Genomic DNA, 16,665 nt, shown 5'->3' with positions numbered 1-16,665 from the left:
GCTAAAGCTAACACAGCGTTGGAGGGCGGAGGACAGCCAGTTGACTGATGGGATTCAGTGGCTCACACACAGTGGGTGCGGTGCTCAGGTGTTAACATGTAATTATGGGCCTTTTCATTGGTCACAGCGTGGATTGCCACAGCCAAAGGGAGCAGACAGCTCACAATGCAGGAGCTGCTTAATCACAATCATTCTGCAAGAAGCACACGCGATGCATTGCTTTCAACTGGCACGTAATAATGAATGACCTGAAGTGGCTGCTGCTGTAAAAGCTTGTCTGCAGCTTGTGTAAAAATGAAAATATGTTCTTATAATAATCTGACTGCGTGCAACAAACAATTTGTTCCCCGATGCTTGTGCAGAGCTGCATGTGTTCAATTACTTTCTAACACTTGAACACTTGAACGCACACTTCCCGTGCAGCGCAGGTCGAGGCAGGCCCACAGCTGTAGCGTTCTTCTCTCCCTGACAGGCGCTGCGGGCGCATGCAGAAGTCAAGTCCTGACAAACATCGGGCCTTAAACAAGCACTGTTTGGCGCCTCTGGTCTTGTCTTCTTCATACCTTGACATGTCATGTCATGCCTGAAGCTTCTCCCAAACCTGTTTAATTCAACAATAAAGCAAAGGAGGTCTTTATTTTTTTTCACTCTCCTCTTTGCTCTGAAACTGAAGTGAAACACCTGCTCCTTGGAAGAGGATTAATATGTAAAGTTTTAGAGGATAATTACCTTTATCTATACTTTATTCTTTAAAAAAAGAATGTTATGTTATGTTGACCACACGATCTCAGTGATGACACCTGTCCCAAGGCAAGCCTGTACACTGACATGTGGCATCATGTTTATGTAGAAAGTGCTGAAAGAGTCCAATACCCGTCTGTCACTCTTGGGATTAGCCAATCGAACCCTTGTCTTCACCAGCGGTCTACGTGACCTTAACTACAGCTGACTTCATTGGATTTTGAAACTGAAAATAAAAGCCAACAGGTGGGGAGATTTTAAGGAAAAAATGCAGAGTAGCTTAAGCTGGTGAAGTAAAGAGGAACACTTTTTTTTTTTAATCCTTCGAGGAAGTATTAAAGCTGCAAATGTGTTTGTGTTACTCATCACACCACAATGTTGAGAGCTCCCAAAAATTCAGCAAGGATTCTGTTAGTTTGATCCAAGACGTGCTCATCTTGTCAATATTTTTTTGTTGTTTGTTTTTATATAACTACTGCGTGATCCTGTTTTCTGTTGAGGTGTGTTACTGCCGCAGGTATCTGTGCGGAGTTGTTTATTAGGTGTAAAAAACAAAACAAAACACAATCTTGTAATCTAGACTGCAAGAGAATGGGCTTTTCCAACCGATTATGGAGAAATCCCATAGCCCATATCATAAAAACCTTTTCAACTCCTGCCTTTTTAAAAAAAAAAAAAAATTCCCCTCCACCTTTTCCCATCTGCGGCTTTCAGGGCTCGTCTCCCTGTGACGGGGCGAGTCGTGACAAGCTTCTTGACACAAACAAGTCTCAGCCCCATCTCGTGAGGCGTGGGACGGGCCCGCAGATGTTCCAGGGGCAAGCTGCGTCTTGCTGCCTTTCGCTGGAACACTCTTCTCTTTGAGCATTCAAGGGCTCTCCTCCTCCTCCTCCTCCTCCGGCGCAATGTGAGATACAACCATCAAGCTTAACTCTCTCAAAAAGACAGAGCCCACTCCAAGAGCACAGGGTTCAGGAAAGAGGCACACAGTATTTACACAAGTATTATCTACAGGCCCTCAATCCATTACTGTAATCCCCCTAGCTCTACAGCGTCCCTGTGATAGCCCAAACCATGACATTCCTCTCCTTTGACGGCCATACGTGGTGGCAGTTAATACACCTGGCAAACACAACCAATCTTCATCCTCACAATAGTTGCACCAGTGGCCAACAATGGCTGCCTCGCTCGCGACACTCCATTAATTTAGCAAAGCAAAGAAGACAAAAACACCTCTAACCTGCGTATTCGTTTGAGCCGGTGAGTTTCTTTCCTAACTAAACGATAAAAGAGGGAGCACCATGGAGACGGCAGGAGTGCCAACAAGGAAACATTGTGGGAGCAGTTCTGGGAAATGTTGACGTGTTGCACCTCTCTCTGTGTCATCCTAGACAGGAAGAGGTTAAGGTGTGGGTTAGGGATTAGGTGTGTCTCCATAAGAACAGTCATCAAAAAGGCACCGTACACAGTCCACTAAGTCCCGTGGAAGATCCCGCAGGCCTTCAAAAAAAGGGGGGCATTAGCAGATCTATGCACAGAGCAAAGCTGCGGTGGTGACGTCTCCGCTGGCTCGCTGCCATCAGGCCATCAGTCCAGCAGTTGAGCTATTGGGTCGAGATTACTTGGAGATTTTGCAAAAGATCTCCTGAGATCAGGTGAGGGAGCCCTTCCTTCACGAAGGGAACCGACACTATAATCACAACAACTCTTGAACAAAAACTAGAATTCCTCTCTGTGAGCCGTTATGGAACGTCAGCAGCAGCACAACAAAATGATGTTCAGTGAGGCAAAATGGTGAGAAATACTCTTTGTAGGATTCAGTGACCGCAAATTTGCAGTTACGTGAGGCATCTTTAGCGCACGATGCACTGACGTTTAACTTGGCCAAGCAACTCTTATCATTTATGTGTCAATATGTAGTTTCACTGTTTTAATACAAACTTTTGTGAACATGAAAAGATAGAAACCAGAAAACAAAGGACCATTTTTTAGTAAAATGCCACTTTACCATCATAGTTTTTTAAATCATATTTTTATTTTATTGCAATATTTTTTAGCTCTCATTGTGAAGACAATGAAACTGAATTCTGTTTAATCACACTGGTATAAGCAGACTTAACATAGAAAAATGTAAATGAAGTATGTTCCTTTTTGTTTATTTTTAGATGATTATTACTTGAATCAGTAAATCTAAAGTTAAGACGTCAGGGAAACACAAATACTTTACTCAGTATGGCGATAATGAGTAACAATCCACTGCTCTTCCACATTAAGTCGGACCAATCAAACCAGTCTTGCATCATGTGTTATGACTGTGGGACACACAGTTTGTGATGGGGATGTGTCCTAAAACCAGTGTGGCTCAGGCTGCGGGGCGTGCCGCTCACCACACTTTTAACCTCCTCCACGGTTGCAAATCAGACAAACACTTTTGTTTTTGGGCCATGAAAATGAGAGGGATGACTGATGCAGTGTGGGAATTGGGTAAATGTCACAGTCCCACAGTCGGCGCGGCAAAAGAGCCCAGCACTCCCTGTCTTCAGCCTGTTGTTGACTTGGAAGGCACAGTGCATTAAAATCACTGCATTAAGCTCGGCAGGTTTTCCCAACAGTCCCTTTGGACACATTTGACAGGGATGACTTGTTATTTATCAATCGCACACTAATGGTAGACCTTTTTCATGCTCCATTTCCATTTGAAATGTCTCATCCAAAGTTACCATTTACAAATACAATATTGTAATGTGAGTGCATTATGTAAATCTGCAACATGTCACACATAGCCTAAGAAGCGAGGCGCGTTAACTGCGACATCTTGATCATCGGTCAGGGAGCCTCCAAATATGCATCTTAAAAAAAAAGGATGACATCTCTGTCACCTACGACGTCCGCCAGGGTGCATTAATGCACCGAACTCGTGCAGATTAGACACACAAACAAGCGAGCAGGTGGGGCTCTGATGAAACAGCTGTCCCTCGACCCGGTCGTGCATAATGACAGAGCAGGAGGAGCTGGTTGTGTAGGTTTTTATGGAGCATCACACGGTGACACCTAGCTGCACGGGGCATCACCACACCTGGACCAACTGTTGAGCCTGTTTACCTCTGTCATCAACAAAGCACCAGTGAACTTTGCCCAAGTTGTGAGTAAACTGGAGCTTTACTAGAAGCTGATCAGTAGTTTTCAACATCCATGCACAGTATTTATACATCGAGGATTACAGTTTGAAAGATGAGTAAAACTTAGGTTGATGTCTCATATAGTGGCAGACTATGTAGTGAGATGTCAAATGACATGCTCTCCATTTTGTCTTTTTTTCATCATGCAAAGCTAAAAGAAACGCCTGAGGATGAGTCATGATTTCAAGCTATACATCTCAAGTGACATTCTTACTCCCCAGATGTGGTTGTGCAATGCAGGACTTCCAAATAGTGTGCACCTAAAATCTGCCTGGAGCATAGATCGTCAGATAAGGAGTTCATGGTTAGAAGCATCTCCATGATCTCTACCCTGACCTGTTTTGATGACAGCTAGGGCATAAATGTGTCTCTGTGGGTCCATATTTATTATGACGAGCATATGCCTGCTCATACGACACGCATAAAACTCTCTCTGATACATGTCATACATATGCCAGAGAATATCACCCGGTACGTTCGAAGGTCCGCTTGTGATTGACAACGTACCCGGCTCTGTCTCTGGCAAATTTTATTGCCTTTGGACAGAGCCAGGCCAACTGTTTCCCAATGTTTCTTCTTCTTCGTTTTTACTAAGCTAACTGGCTGCTGGCTGTAGCCTTATATTTAATGGTCATAAATGGGAATGGTTATTAATCTTCTCATCTAACTCTCAGCAAGAAAATGCACGTTCCCTCTTTAAGGTCCAGTACAGGAAGTAGATACCCAGTATGTGCTCCTGGAACATGTTTCAGACCAGTAAAAGACCAGTGAAAAATACCCTCTATAAAAAAAAAAAAACCCCACTGGTTGTCTTACCGTCCAGGTGGCAGACTTTGCTGTACTAGACTGCTGGAAAGACACATCAAAGGTGTGGGGCCCAGCATAATCTGTGTTGGATGGGATGGCCGGTGAGGGAGACAGGGCATCAAAGGTGGAGCTGGGCTGGGCGTAGGGGGAAGGGGCTGTCACGTTGTTCTGTGCGTGGTCGTTGTTGTAGGGGCTGGTAGAGGTGGAGCCCCCGTTCTGAATGTTCTGATCCATGCTGTTCAGGAGCCCCAGGTTTGTGTACTGCGACTGGAGACAAAATGGAAGGGGTGGGGGAGAGGGGACAAAGGAATTCAGTCATTATAGGAACATTTGAAGAAGAATCTTGGCCATGAAAACAGACAAATTGTTGTGTGAAACACTGAGAACATGACAACATCTTCCAAGAATTAGCTCTCAGCAACTGGTAAAATGATGATTGACCTTAAAAAAAGAGATGTATGTTCAAGGTTTTTATCTAAAACAAGAACGTACGAACGTAATCCCAGAATATTGCATGTCAAGTGAGGACTGAAGGTGGTGAAGGCTCGACGCTTAAAGAAAGCATGCTACAGGAAGTGGAGATCTTGTTTCCAAAAAGAAAAAAAAAAAGATCGCCTCTTCCACAGCCACAACTATTCAGACTGGAGGAATGGAATTAAAATATCTGCCTTTAAACAGGATGGAGAATACACCTGGGTCGTGGCCAGCCCCTTCCTGCTTGCTCTGCTTGCCATTCACCCCATTCCTTTCCATTTATAAATGGCACATTCCTGGACGAGGTGCCATGGCTCTCGCTCTTTAGACAGCCATTAATCTCTCCGGGGCCTCTTGTTTATTTCAAGCACGGCCGGCCACAGCTGTCCGGCTCACACCCATCGCACTGCCAGGTGTTAGTGGTGTGCCAGATGACCAGCAAAACACAGACTAGGTAGGCTATGTAGCTATTAATCAAGGTGTTGACTTATGAAGCAATGTTGCTGCTTTACACACACACACACACACACACACACACACACACACACACACACACACACAGACTCACACAGTCAGACAGACACACCTGAGAGAGGTCATTCGAGTCAACCTCAGCATACTTGTGCAAGAGCGCCACAGGGGAGATAGCTGTTTGGATGAGGGGTCACTGTGTGTGCGGCACAAGGCTGCTTAACCCCCCCCCACCCCTGGAAGCAATGACACCAGGGCTTATAAGAGCTGGTCTGTAGAACAATTATGCCGGGCATGCAGGTGTTAGGAGACAAGTGTTTTGTGAATGGAACACACACACACACACACACTCAGAAAGAAAGAAAACTCCGGTGGAGACCCTCCAGACTTCCCCAAACACACGCTCCTTACAATGGGCTAATTATCCTCATGTATTCTGCAGGTTTAAACTCAATGGGCTGAAGAGTGGCCCCCGTGCATCTGAGCTAAGAGGGGACAAAATGGGTATAGTTCCTACTGGGGGTGACTAAAAATAATAGAAGCTTATCAGTTACTCGAGAGTTTTTATTTATTTATTTTATTGTACACGTTGCCGGCTCACAGGGTGACGCCGTTTCCTGTTGAGACAGCGTTTTCCCGTATGTGAGGAGTCATAATGTGATATTAGTGATTCTTTTGAACTGTGGCGCAATTCACACCAGTGGCACCGAGGCGTTCAGCCGCTCAGAGATGACACAGATACCCCCCCCCACCCACCCCCCCACCCCAGCACTCCAGTACCCGATGCTGGCAGCTGCAAAGGCGGATGTGACAGGCACCAATTATCAATGTCAAATTATTATTCTAAAGAAAAGGTTGATGCTGGGCAGAGACCAAACGCAGAGAAAAGCAAAATGCCTGACATGGAACACTTTACATTAAACACAGGGCCCTGGATAATGCCTCTCGTGGTCTAAATGAATATAAGGATCAAAGATGAGGATAAAGCCATAATTGACCAGATAGTGAGGCCCGGCAGTAGCAGTCTCACCTCCACTCGTCACGTTTTAATGTTTAATTGACTGGAAGTGGGATAAGGTTGTGCGAGGGAGTTTCAGGCCTCCTCTTCGTTTCCTTTCATCAGATCTTATTCCACTATAATACAGCAACCATTTAATAACCACTTTAGCTGCTCTTAAAAATTCCTTCTGTTTATAGCCGAGGCTGTGTTTAGGTCTTTGGGATGTCAGGCTGCTTAAGCAGGAACACAGTAAATCAGCAGCCTTGACATCCTCAACAGCCTTTAATAAAGTTTTTTGAAAGGTTTTGGCTGTCTGTTTGAGCTCGCTTCTTTGTCTAAGATAAATGCTGGGGTAAGCATTTCAGGCCAACGGGGAGGGGAGGGGGACTGTTGACCTTCAGAGTTACGGCCTGTTCATTACAATCCAGAACACATTTCAGAGACATTTGAAATACACAAGGCAGCACTGATCTAAAAGTTATAGCTAATGCCAACACAGTGGCATTTGGTATGGCATACTGACACATTCAAATTCATTCTTGTGTTGTAGTTATTGCTTGGCCAATGGACAAATGCATTGAAAGCTATCATATGTTATTGGTTTGTATTATTCTTTTCATTTATAATCAGGATAATGATGCTCTCTGCAGCTTGTGGATGTCTCTGTCAGTCCAGAGGTGATGACTGGTTTCCGATTAATATGTTACTTTGGGTGTTGTGAGCAACCGTGTCACAAGGGACCAAAAGATGCTGTGATCTCTGTGAAAACTGGTATCGACATCAACACCATGAACGGCACACAACTGTGTAAAATTGAAGACTGAAACACATAAAACTCTGTAAATTTATAACTAAACATACACAGATTCACACGTCAGTTGGTCACAAAGTGTAGGCGGTGATAAAGCCAGAGCCTGGACGGCCGAACAGATGACAGGAACCAGAGCAGACCTGGCCTGAGGGGGGAATAACTCCCATTCCAGGCTCTCTGGTGACCTGCTCCGAGCACATAAGAGCATCTAGGGGACTGTGATGAGTGACCACAGGGGAGGGAGGCATTAAAGGCTCAACAGGGTTGGGGGTTTGAGGTGGGGCTGGGTGGGGGTCTATCTACACCTTATACCTCCTGGGGTGGGCAGAGCAGGTGATTGTATCTACATCAACACACCATTAAAAGCAATTACGACCCTGGACTAAACAGCAGCGCCTGGCAAGCCGCATTCTAATGGCTGCAGCGGCTCCCAGGAGACTGGGGACGGGGGAACCCGATACCTCACACACTGGGGGGATTGAGCCGGACACCACTTAAAGACCCCCTGCTCGACAACTTAAAAGACAGTGACCTGACACACCTGCTATCTGCAAACCTGCAATCTGAGTATCTGTCACCGCTCACTTGCTCGGCATTAAGTTTGGATGCAGGGTTCGGTTGGTAAAGACACAAGAGGGACGACACAATAGTTCCCTGAAGCAACCAGCGACAAAGAAACATGGGAGCCAGACGCTGACAATATGAAACTAAAGCACGTATTTTATCAAGATTACACTTTGGATTTTGTTTTTTAACAAACAATTCTGTTCTCAAATACTGTGAGCCTGACGGGACCAATGTTTCTGCTTGCTATTGTACCATTGTGGTTAAACTGAAGTGATGCAAAAGCATTCGACTTCCCAAATCAGAAAAATGCCATGTTGATTGATTAAAAAAACAAAAAACAAGCTGAAAGTAACTTCAGCACAAACGTCTTTTCATATTCACTTTAAAACATCCTTGAAGTGTTTGCCACCGAGCTCTGCAAACACAGATCCATTAATCATGACGCTTGCACTTTCAAAGTGAAAAATGGGAATAGAAACTCTGAATTGTTCTTTTCAAACTAAGAAATTGAACGCAGATTGATGCGTTAAAATCTACTTTTTTTTTTTTGTTTTGTCTGTGAAAGAACAGTTAACGTGAATGTCAGACATCTTGGAGAAAGACACTCTGTGCTTCACAAAAAGCAAATGAAAGCTCCTGGTCCCATGAGTCTCCTTTTCTGAATGTTTTTTTTTTATCAAACACTAAATAATATCACAGTAATCATTAAAATAACCAACAATATGCTGTTTTTCTTCTTTTCCCTTTTTCATTCTTTATATTTTCCTGAGCTTTTCCGTGAAAGGAACAAAAAATCGAAACCCTGCGAAGCCTTTTGGCTCACATACAATGACAACAATCAGACTCAAAGTAAATCACATCTACTGAGTAAATCCATCGTAGCCAGATAGCAGCCATTTCACAAGAAGGACATACAGCAGAGATTCTCCAGGTGTTTACATTCCCCTGCTCTCTGGATGGCCACACACAGACTGTCAAATGCAAAAACATCTTCCCCACGTCTTTCTGCAGGCTATGTATATCTTTATATTTTATTTAATCAGCATTAAACGCTCAGGTTACCCCTAAAAAGTTTCCAGGAACAAATAACACAAATGAATCCAAGATTTTGGATAATTAAGAACATAAAGTTGTCCCGATGCACAAGGCCTTTTACTCAGATGTGATATTTCATTAGTCCCATAGAGCTCAGGGGAACCAGCTAAAGGAGTGGGCGCGATTGGCTGATGCCCCACTGCCAGTTCCTCCTTGGGTCTTACCTCGCTGTAAGATGTGGTGGACCCCGTCTCCAGGTACAACATGTTGGCGCTGAGATTGAGCAGAGCTGCTGCTGTTTGCTCCACTGGCTCCAGGATTCCACAAATCTCTTTTCCTCACTCTGAAGGAGTGATGTGGACTACAGATGCAAAGTGGACAAGCAGAAGCTTCTATAGGAATCTATGGGAAGATCATATATACCGGGGAGAGAGGGGAGGGGCAAAAGAGCTACCTGTCCAATACCTGAGTCCACACCCAGCTCCCAGAAGAAGCACCGTCTCCTTCCTTTGAGGCTCTGCAGGGCTCCTCAAAGGCGTTAGCGAATTACTACTCCGTCTTTGTTGGATTCAACAAAAATTATAAATGCTTTTATCATATGCTTGGATTGAACTTCTTTTTTTTTTGCATTCGCCTTACTTTCCCTAACAGCACAACATATGACAATCCAGATATATGAACAAAAAATACTGACAAGACTTCAAACTTATTATTTTCCCCTAAAACATTTTTATCTTATTGGCACTGCCCCTTCATCTTTTCTACCTGTAAGGCGTTATTTAAAGTAAGCAACCATTCAAAAGACATTTAATGCATCCCTGATTGTATCCACGTGGGTACATGATATGTATATGTGCATACATATATATACATATATATATATACTATCGATGAATTTATATATATAAATTCCAAATTCTATCAATGCGGATGATGATAACAAAGATTAACCACAAAAAAAAAACACACACACAGAAAGATCCTTTAGGCCAGCAAGCCTCAGAGTGAGAGGTGCAGTCTGGGGCTGAGAGAGTATTCCTACAGAAGCTAGTTAGCATAAGAATTGCTCCCCTCTGCATCCCTTAAAGCTATTCCAATGCAGAGAAAAACAATGTGACTCCTGTAGATTGCTTGTATCTATCAGAGATGACTGATGTAGATCTGTTTTGGAAACATGCATTGAGGCTCAGACACTGTAATGGCGCTGGCACTGACCAGCTGAAAGGTGACAGCTCCATGCTCCCATGAATTTAAGAGCAATTTGGCCTCATACATTTATTTTCCACATTTCCACTGGGGAGCTGGATTTGTTGCATTTAGGCCCAGCTGATTTTTACATAGAAAAGCCTTAATTTACAACTATTGAGAATGCTCTGGTAAAAACAATCTATACTGTTATACCTTATGTGTTTTTGAACCAAATCTTCAAATGGCTGGTGCTATTAAGACTCCTGCAAAACACAGTATCTGTAGTTTTGTACATTCATCATTTGAGAGTGAAAGTAGGTCAGAATATTTAATCAAGAGACATATGGATTAACACTGCAGATGTAAATGTGAGTAGCTGCACTGGTAGATGACAAGGGAGGGGACTGGGCAGTAAGGTGCAAATCACTTCTATTACTACAGAGCCAGGGGGCTAAAGCTCTTTGCCCTGTGGTCACAATGATTTGAAAGCTGTCTGAAAACTTAAGCACAACTATGACCTCAAGTCAGTGTCTCCAATCACCAGCCACACCCTGTCCAGGCCCCCCCCTCCCTCAGGGGGGCTATGAGCCCACAGGTCAGCCTGTCACAAAGGCAAATCAACACTTTAAAGAGCCCCAATTCAATAGCCTCCCAAGGGACCCAGGCGTCAGGGAAGACCTGGCCAAACCTTTTGAGCGCAATAATTAGTTTAGCTAAACAAACTTCTAATTATGTTAAAACAACATTGGCATCTGAAAAGAAGTTAGAGTACTCAATGTTAGGGTGAGGCTGTAGTGAAATATACAACAGTAACTGTATTCAACAGCAAAGGACAGACTAAGTATATAGGCTATAATGCAGCTGAGACTCATATATCTGTTTTTAAATCACACGTTTTTCTTATATAATTAAACAGAGAAGACAATAACAAACCAGTAATGAAACCAATCCTAACACAATGCTGGTCTCTGGCTTTAGATTGTGGATTACTGGTAACATCTTGCCTCCCCATCCTAAACCTCTATACTCACAGTCACATCTCTGTTAACTGCATCGCCTCAGATGCTACAGCAGTGAGAAACTGAGTGTCGGACCAGGCAGGAGCTAAAGATCTGCAGGATCCAGGAGCTCAGACAAAAGAGGCTTTGCTAAAGTTTCCCCCTTTAAAGAGCCTGCTCCTTAAGTCAGCTAGATTAGTTTAGTATCAAGTGTCAGGCTGCAGTGGCTGCGAAGGAACACAGACACCTGCCCTGAAAACATCCACACTGACAGACGCAGCAAGCAGTCAATGGGAAGAGAGAGAGAGAGCATCACCTGGGTGGCAACTGCTGAAACCCCCACAATCAACCGCCTCCAAATCCTAAAATGCTCCTGTTTAAAATAAATACACTTAAGCTGCTTTTGGGAAAACTAATTTACCTACCTAAGTTCAAGCTCTGATGAAACCACTGCAGAGTCATTATTCAGTATGCGGGACATTTTAGTAACCAAACAGCACAGTGAACTGTATCTGTTAAATAAACCCAAGTATTAGGACACGTGTCAAGTCAAAGTGCTGCACAACAATCCACTCGATTTCTATTTTACCTTCAACTTGGCAAAAAAAAGTCCAATCGACTGAGGATTGTATAATAAATGGTGCAATATCTACACCTCTCTATGTGCAATACAGTATAATTCCTTTACCTTTCTTTCTTTCATTCTGTGAATTTGTAAATGTGTAAATTATAGTTGTTTTTTTGTTTTAGCAGCTTTTTTATAACAGTCTTTATTGTTTTTATTTATTATATCTTGATATCTCTCACTTATGTTTCTTGCTATTGCACTATCCTGTATGCTGCTGTAACAAGGCACATTTCCCTGCGGAGGGATTAATATTATCTTATCTTAATACACTGATATGCTCAGATGTCCAACTTGATAACAATGTCAGAAATCAGTGTTTTGTAAAAATATTATGTCAAATGCTTTTAATTAAGCAGTGGCCACTGACCACAGGAACATCTGAAACGTTTTAGGCATTACGGGAATGTATTTCGCACTTCAATCTTTGCAGGATCGTGACCGATATTGTCCAGACTGCAGGACAGCACTGGTTGTAGCTAGTATCAACATTAGGACTAGAGGAAGATAAGTTTGTTTAATACTGATGTTTAAATGAAGATGTTTTCCGGACCAGTCTAAAAAAAAAAAAAAGAATAAAATAAAAGAGAGAAATGAAATGCAGTTTGTTTTTCTATATTTACGCACTTCAGTAAAACACATTGCAGATCACCACGACTTTGGAAACAGGTGTCTGTGTGTTTTAAGTCTCTGCAGGTTTGCTTTCCAACATCCTCTCAAACGTCACATGCAGCAGCACATCTCAACTCAAAACCTCTGTGTTGCTGTCTTGTCACATGCAAATTTACATCTAATTTAATCTGTTATTGGTCTAATTTGCCTAATATACCACAGCTCTTCAGGTGCAGTGAAAATGCAAACAATAAAGCAATAAAGGATTTATAGTTTTAGTAAATAAACAAACACAAATTCAATATTCTAACTAAAGCTTGTTTGAATTTTAACGTCCTTTCTGATATCAAAGAAAGTCATTTATCTCTAATACTGCTGTTTAAATGATGTCCTGCTCACTTCAAACCAAAATACTAAAAATTTAAACGCAAAAAATAAGATGTACTATTTTACAGCCTAACAGAGAGTTTTTTCATTTTTTTTCCCCAACTGAACCCACCTCAGTCTAACTCTCATGCATGTTGATGGATAACTGGTGATTTCTAAAAGACGTTTATGGGATTACTGCTGAAGGATTTATTCATGCACTCGCTCTCAAAGGGTGTGACCTACAAGTTTTTCGGTTGAACCTAGCATGGCGTAATACTGCTGTATAAAAGCATAAAGGAGTTAAGCCCGGTCTGAGCTGTAAGAAAGACGTAAAGAAAAAAAGATACGAGAGATAAGGTTAACTGGGGGCTCACGCTGGAGCATCCCCACATCCACTGACTCAACAGCTATTCAGGTGGACCGTGGCAAACACTCGCTCCTTGGTGCTACACCTTAAAAAACACTTCTTAACGTGCTGGAGGCAAACTGGTGGAGCATGAAAAAATACAAGAAGAGCTTATTATGGTTGGGTATTTAATGTGGAGGCTTAGTTTGGATTAAATAAAGTAAGAGTGCGTAATGCATAACCCGAGTTAAACTCAAAGTTCTTTTTACTCAACTTTTAAAAACAGTAAAACTAGTATTGGAGTTTAGTAGGAACAGCTACGTAAAATGTCTGTATTCAGACAAAAAAAATACTGAGAACACATTTTTTTCTCGTAAGGTGGGTGTAATGACTCATAAAGACTGATTCCCATGAAGAAACATCCTGATGCTGACTTGCTAACAGAAATGATTGCACCACAGGCAGATTCTTTTCAGGTGGCAGAGTTAAGATCAGATTTTAAAGTTAAGAAACAATCGAAAAAACCGATCAGCTGCTTGGAGCTAGAGGACATTCGCACACAGGAGGGGTGGTGAAAAACAGCACGAATCCAAACACAAACATGTAATTAGATCTCAGAGGAGCCGCTTGTTGATTGAGCTACTCTGTTGTAAAGGTGTTTAAACTCCATCCTGTGTCTGAAAAGGGACCTCTGTCCCTCTGCTCAACACTGCGTCCTCCACGCACAGCTGATCAGAGCTTTATCTGGGTGTAAAATCAGCTGTTTGGGGTAGGATATAGCGTTTCTCCTGCCACTATTTCTGCAACATTCCTTCATGTTATTCTACCCTCTGCTCACTCCTCTCCCCCCACCTTTACATAGAGAAGACACGTACTGATAGATGAGAGCGGGGACCTCTGCAAGAGAGGCAGGTGCTGCGTTAAATTGTTGCCCCGCAGCTACAGAAAAAAAATCCAGAAGAAAAAGGAATTTCAGATTAAACATAAACCCTACACAATACAAATAAGTCCCCCAGGGCACTAAACAGTGAGCTGCATTCTAATGACTCATGAAAGAGGCACACCTCCACATGGGTGGAGGAGGAGGGGGGATGGGGTGGGGTGAGGGTGTTTTTGCCCACCATCTCTTTTCATCCAAACAGACACTTGACTTGGTAATAACGATCAGGGCTTGGTGATTGGCAAGCCGCCACGGCAGCGAGGGCTCAGCCCCACACGGATGCTGCCCGAGTTGCTGGCATGCCAATCACCGCACCCCGCCCCTCTTTGGTGCAGAGGAAAGTGGGTGGTGGGGGGTGGGGCCATTAATCACTGGTTCAAGAGAGCACAGGCCCCCTTGGGGGATGCGCAGGGTAACATTACTCAGCTCCTTGAACAAAATTTTTATTTGCTATTTTTTTTTCCACCCTGGCTGGACAACAGCATTCCTTCACTGGGAGGGGAACATGCACATCGTCTCTCAGTAGCAGAGCCAACAAAGATGTGTCCCTCACTGCAGGTCAAACAGATGGGAGTTCATGTGGTGCGTTGATTTATACACATCTAATACCAGAACAGATTTTTCCACAGTGCTTTACTCGACTGCACTACAATGTGAACATCTGTTATCACAAACTCACAATCTTGCTTGATGCTTCAACTCATGTTGGTCATGAAAAAAAATAAAATAAAAAAATAAACCCCACCGGAAACTGAAATTTCACTACCTGAAGCACATCATCAGGCATGTGACGATCTAAATGCACACCAACAGACTCTGAGAGCTCCCTGTCTCAGAGGGGCCACCCAGGTCAAGCACAGCTCAGGCTAAATGAGATAATCATCACCATACAGACAACATCTCAGGACACAAACAGATAAACCCGCCGTATTTGCTGGCTGCTGACCTGATCTGCCGCATTCACACAGCTGTCCTGGGGAAATTCCAGTGTTAATATGAAAATTGAAAGTGCACCCTGTATTGTACAACCTATGGAATTTACCACTGGAAGTCCCATTAACTCAGAACGAAAGTAATCTCAGGTGGTGCATGTATTCATCAGCCACGCCTAAGTGCACAAAATAATAATATTAGAGTCATGTAAAATTTCAAGCTGTTGCACAGAGAACATGTTGTTTTTGTTGAGTCAATCAGAGGGAAATAGGAACATCCTGTATGGCTTTGTAGCATAACTTGTTTTAGAACCATGGTTTCATCCTTTTCATCCGACGTACCCCCGAAGCCCTTAACATACCCCTTTGATAGAAGGGATGACTTTATGGTATTGTTCAATGGTATTTTTTAGTAGTTTTGGCCAAGTTTGCATTTGTACTTCTGCCATTTGGAGTGACAGAAACTGGATGTTTCAACCATTTACAGTATCTTTAAACTTTTTGTTGTCTCCTTTCCAACTGGTCTTAATCAACTTACAACTGACTATCTGACTCATCGATAGTGAGTTATTGTGTCAGTACCTATAAGGATCAGCATCAGCTGTTGATATTTCTCCTAAACACAAATATGTGGATATATATTATCAAATCATAATTTCAATGTTTTTCAAATTGGCTGAGCTTCACAATTTTCCCACGTACCCCCCTGGTAACTGCAGAAGTACCCCTTGGTTGGGAATCACTGTTTTAGGGTCACCTGGTTACAAAAATGTACTGCTTGGTCTCACAAGGCATAAAACTTACAGTTTAAGAAATATTGGTAAAACATCTATAATATCTGTATTGTTTCTATGCTATTGCCTGTGGCAGAAAGGAAACATTTTGAACACAGTTCATTTGACATAGTAGTTGTTTGTGAAGTGAAAAGAGATAAAAAAGGAAAAGTGATGCTTTCCACAAACAGCAAAACCTACGTACTTACAGGAAGCGTCTCCTCTGGCTCATGCATGGTTATGCAGTCCATGCTGATCTGAATGGTGTTTCCTGCAGACCCATCACTTGGACTGTCTGTGAAGTTCAGCTCGATGGGCTGGACTGAATGAATGGCAGATCTGAAACACAAGAGACGGGTGATACTGAAAAATGGTTGATATGTCACACATTTTTCACTAAAGTTTGTGTATGTTTTTGCATTTACAGCACAATTTTTTTTATAGCATTCACTTACTGGTCCAGCATATCAAACAGTTGGTTGAATACATCTTGGCTGAGGGAGTCAGTTGTCTGTGATGACTGATTCTGGGACATGGTGGTGAGGAATGAGCTCTCTCTCCAGGACAAACGAGACGAAGGGTCCCTGAGTCTGCAAGGAGACAGAATCAAAGACGATCATATCCATTTTACGACACGTAAACCAAATTACTTACTTAACTGTTATTTTTTGAAAAAGGCACAGCTATTTTAAGAGGCAGTTTTAAAAGGTGCATTGTAAGCAAACATTCAACATGAACGTGGATGTGCAGGGCTGAGATTTGGCCACCCAGTAGGTGGAGGAAAGGAGGAGGAGGAG

The 16,665-nt window shown here is 42.8% G+C and overlaps 1 protein-coding gene across 6 annotated transcripts in view; it reads right to left on the bottom strand.

The window, feature by feature from the left end:
- The window catches only part of tp63 (tumor protein p63), a 31,285-nt gene that overhangs the window by 9,863 nt on the left and 4,757 nt on the right, over positions 1-16,665 (bottom strand). For 4 of the 6 annotated variants that reach the window (XM_070909521.1, XM_070909523.1, XM_070909522.1 and 1 more), the window contains exons 1-2: positions 9,310-9,446; positions 4,737-4,994 (exon numbers count right to left, since the gene is read on the bottom strand). In XM_070909521.1, the coding sequence (XP_070765622.1) occupies positions 4,737-4,994; positions 9,310-9,351 (300 nt within the window). In that variant the 5' untranslated portion in view covers positions 9,352-9,446. Of the gene's footprint in view, positions 1-4,736; positions 4,995-9,309; positions 9,447-16,077; positions 16,208-16,323; positions 16,459-16,665 lie in introns of those variants that run through there. The other 2 variants (XM_070909519.1, XM_070909520.1) reach the window with 1 other exon arrangement.

This window comes from Enoplosus armatus, chromosome 7 (genome assembly GCF_043641665.1).
Source record: "Enoplosus armatus isolate fEnoArm2 chromosome 7, fEnoArm2.hap1, whole genome shotgun sequence".
Classification (NCBI taxonomy): domain Eukaryota; kingdom Metazoa; phylum Chordata; class Actinopteri; order Centrarchiformes; family Enoplosidae; genus Enoplosus; species Enoplosus armatus.
Note: the sequence above shows the minus strand (reverse complement) of the source record. Positions and strands in the feature narration are given on the sequence as shown.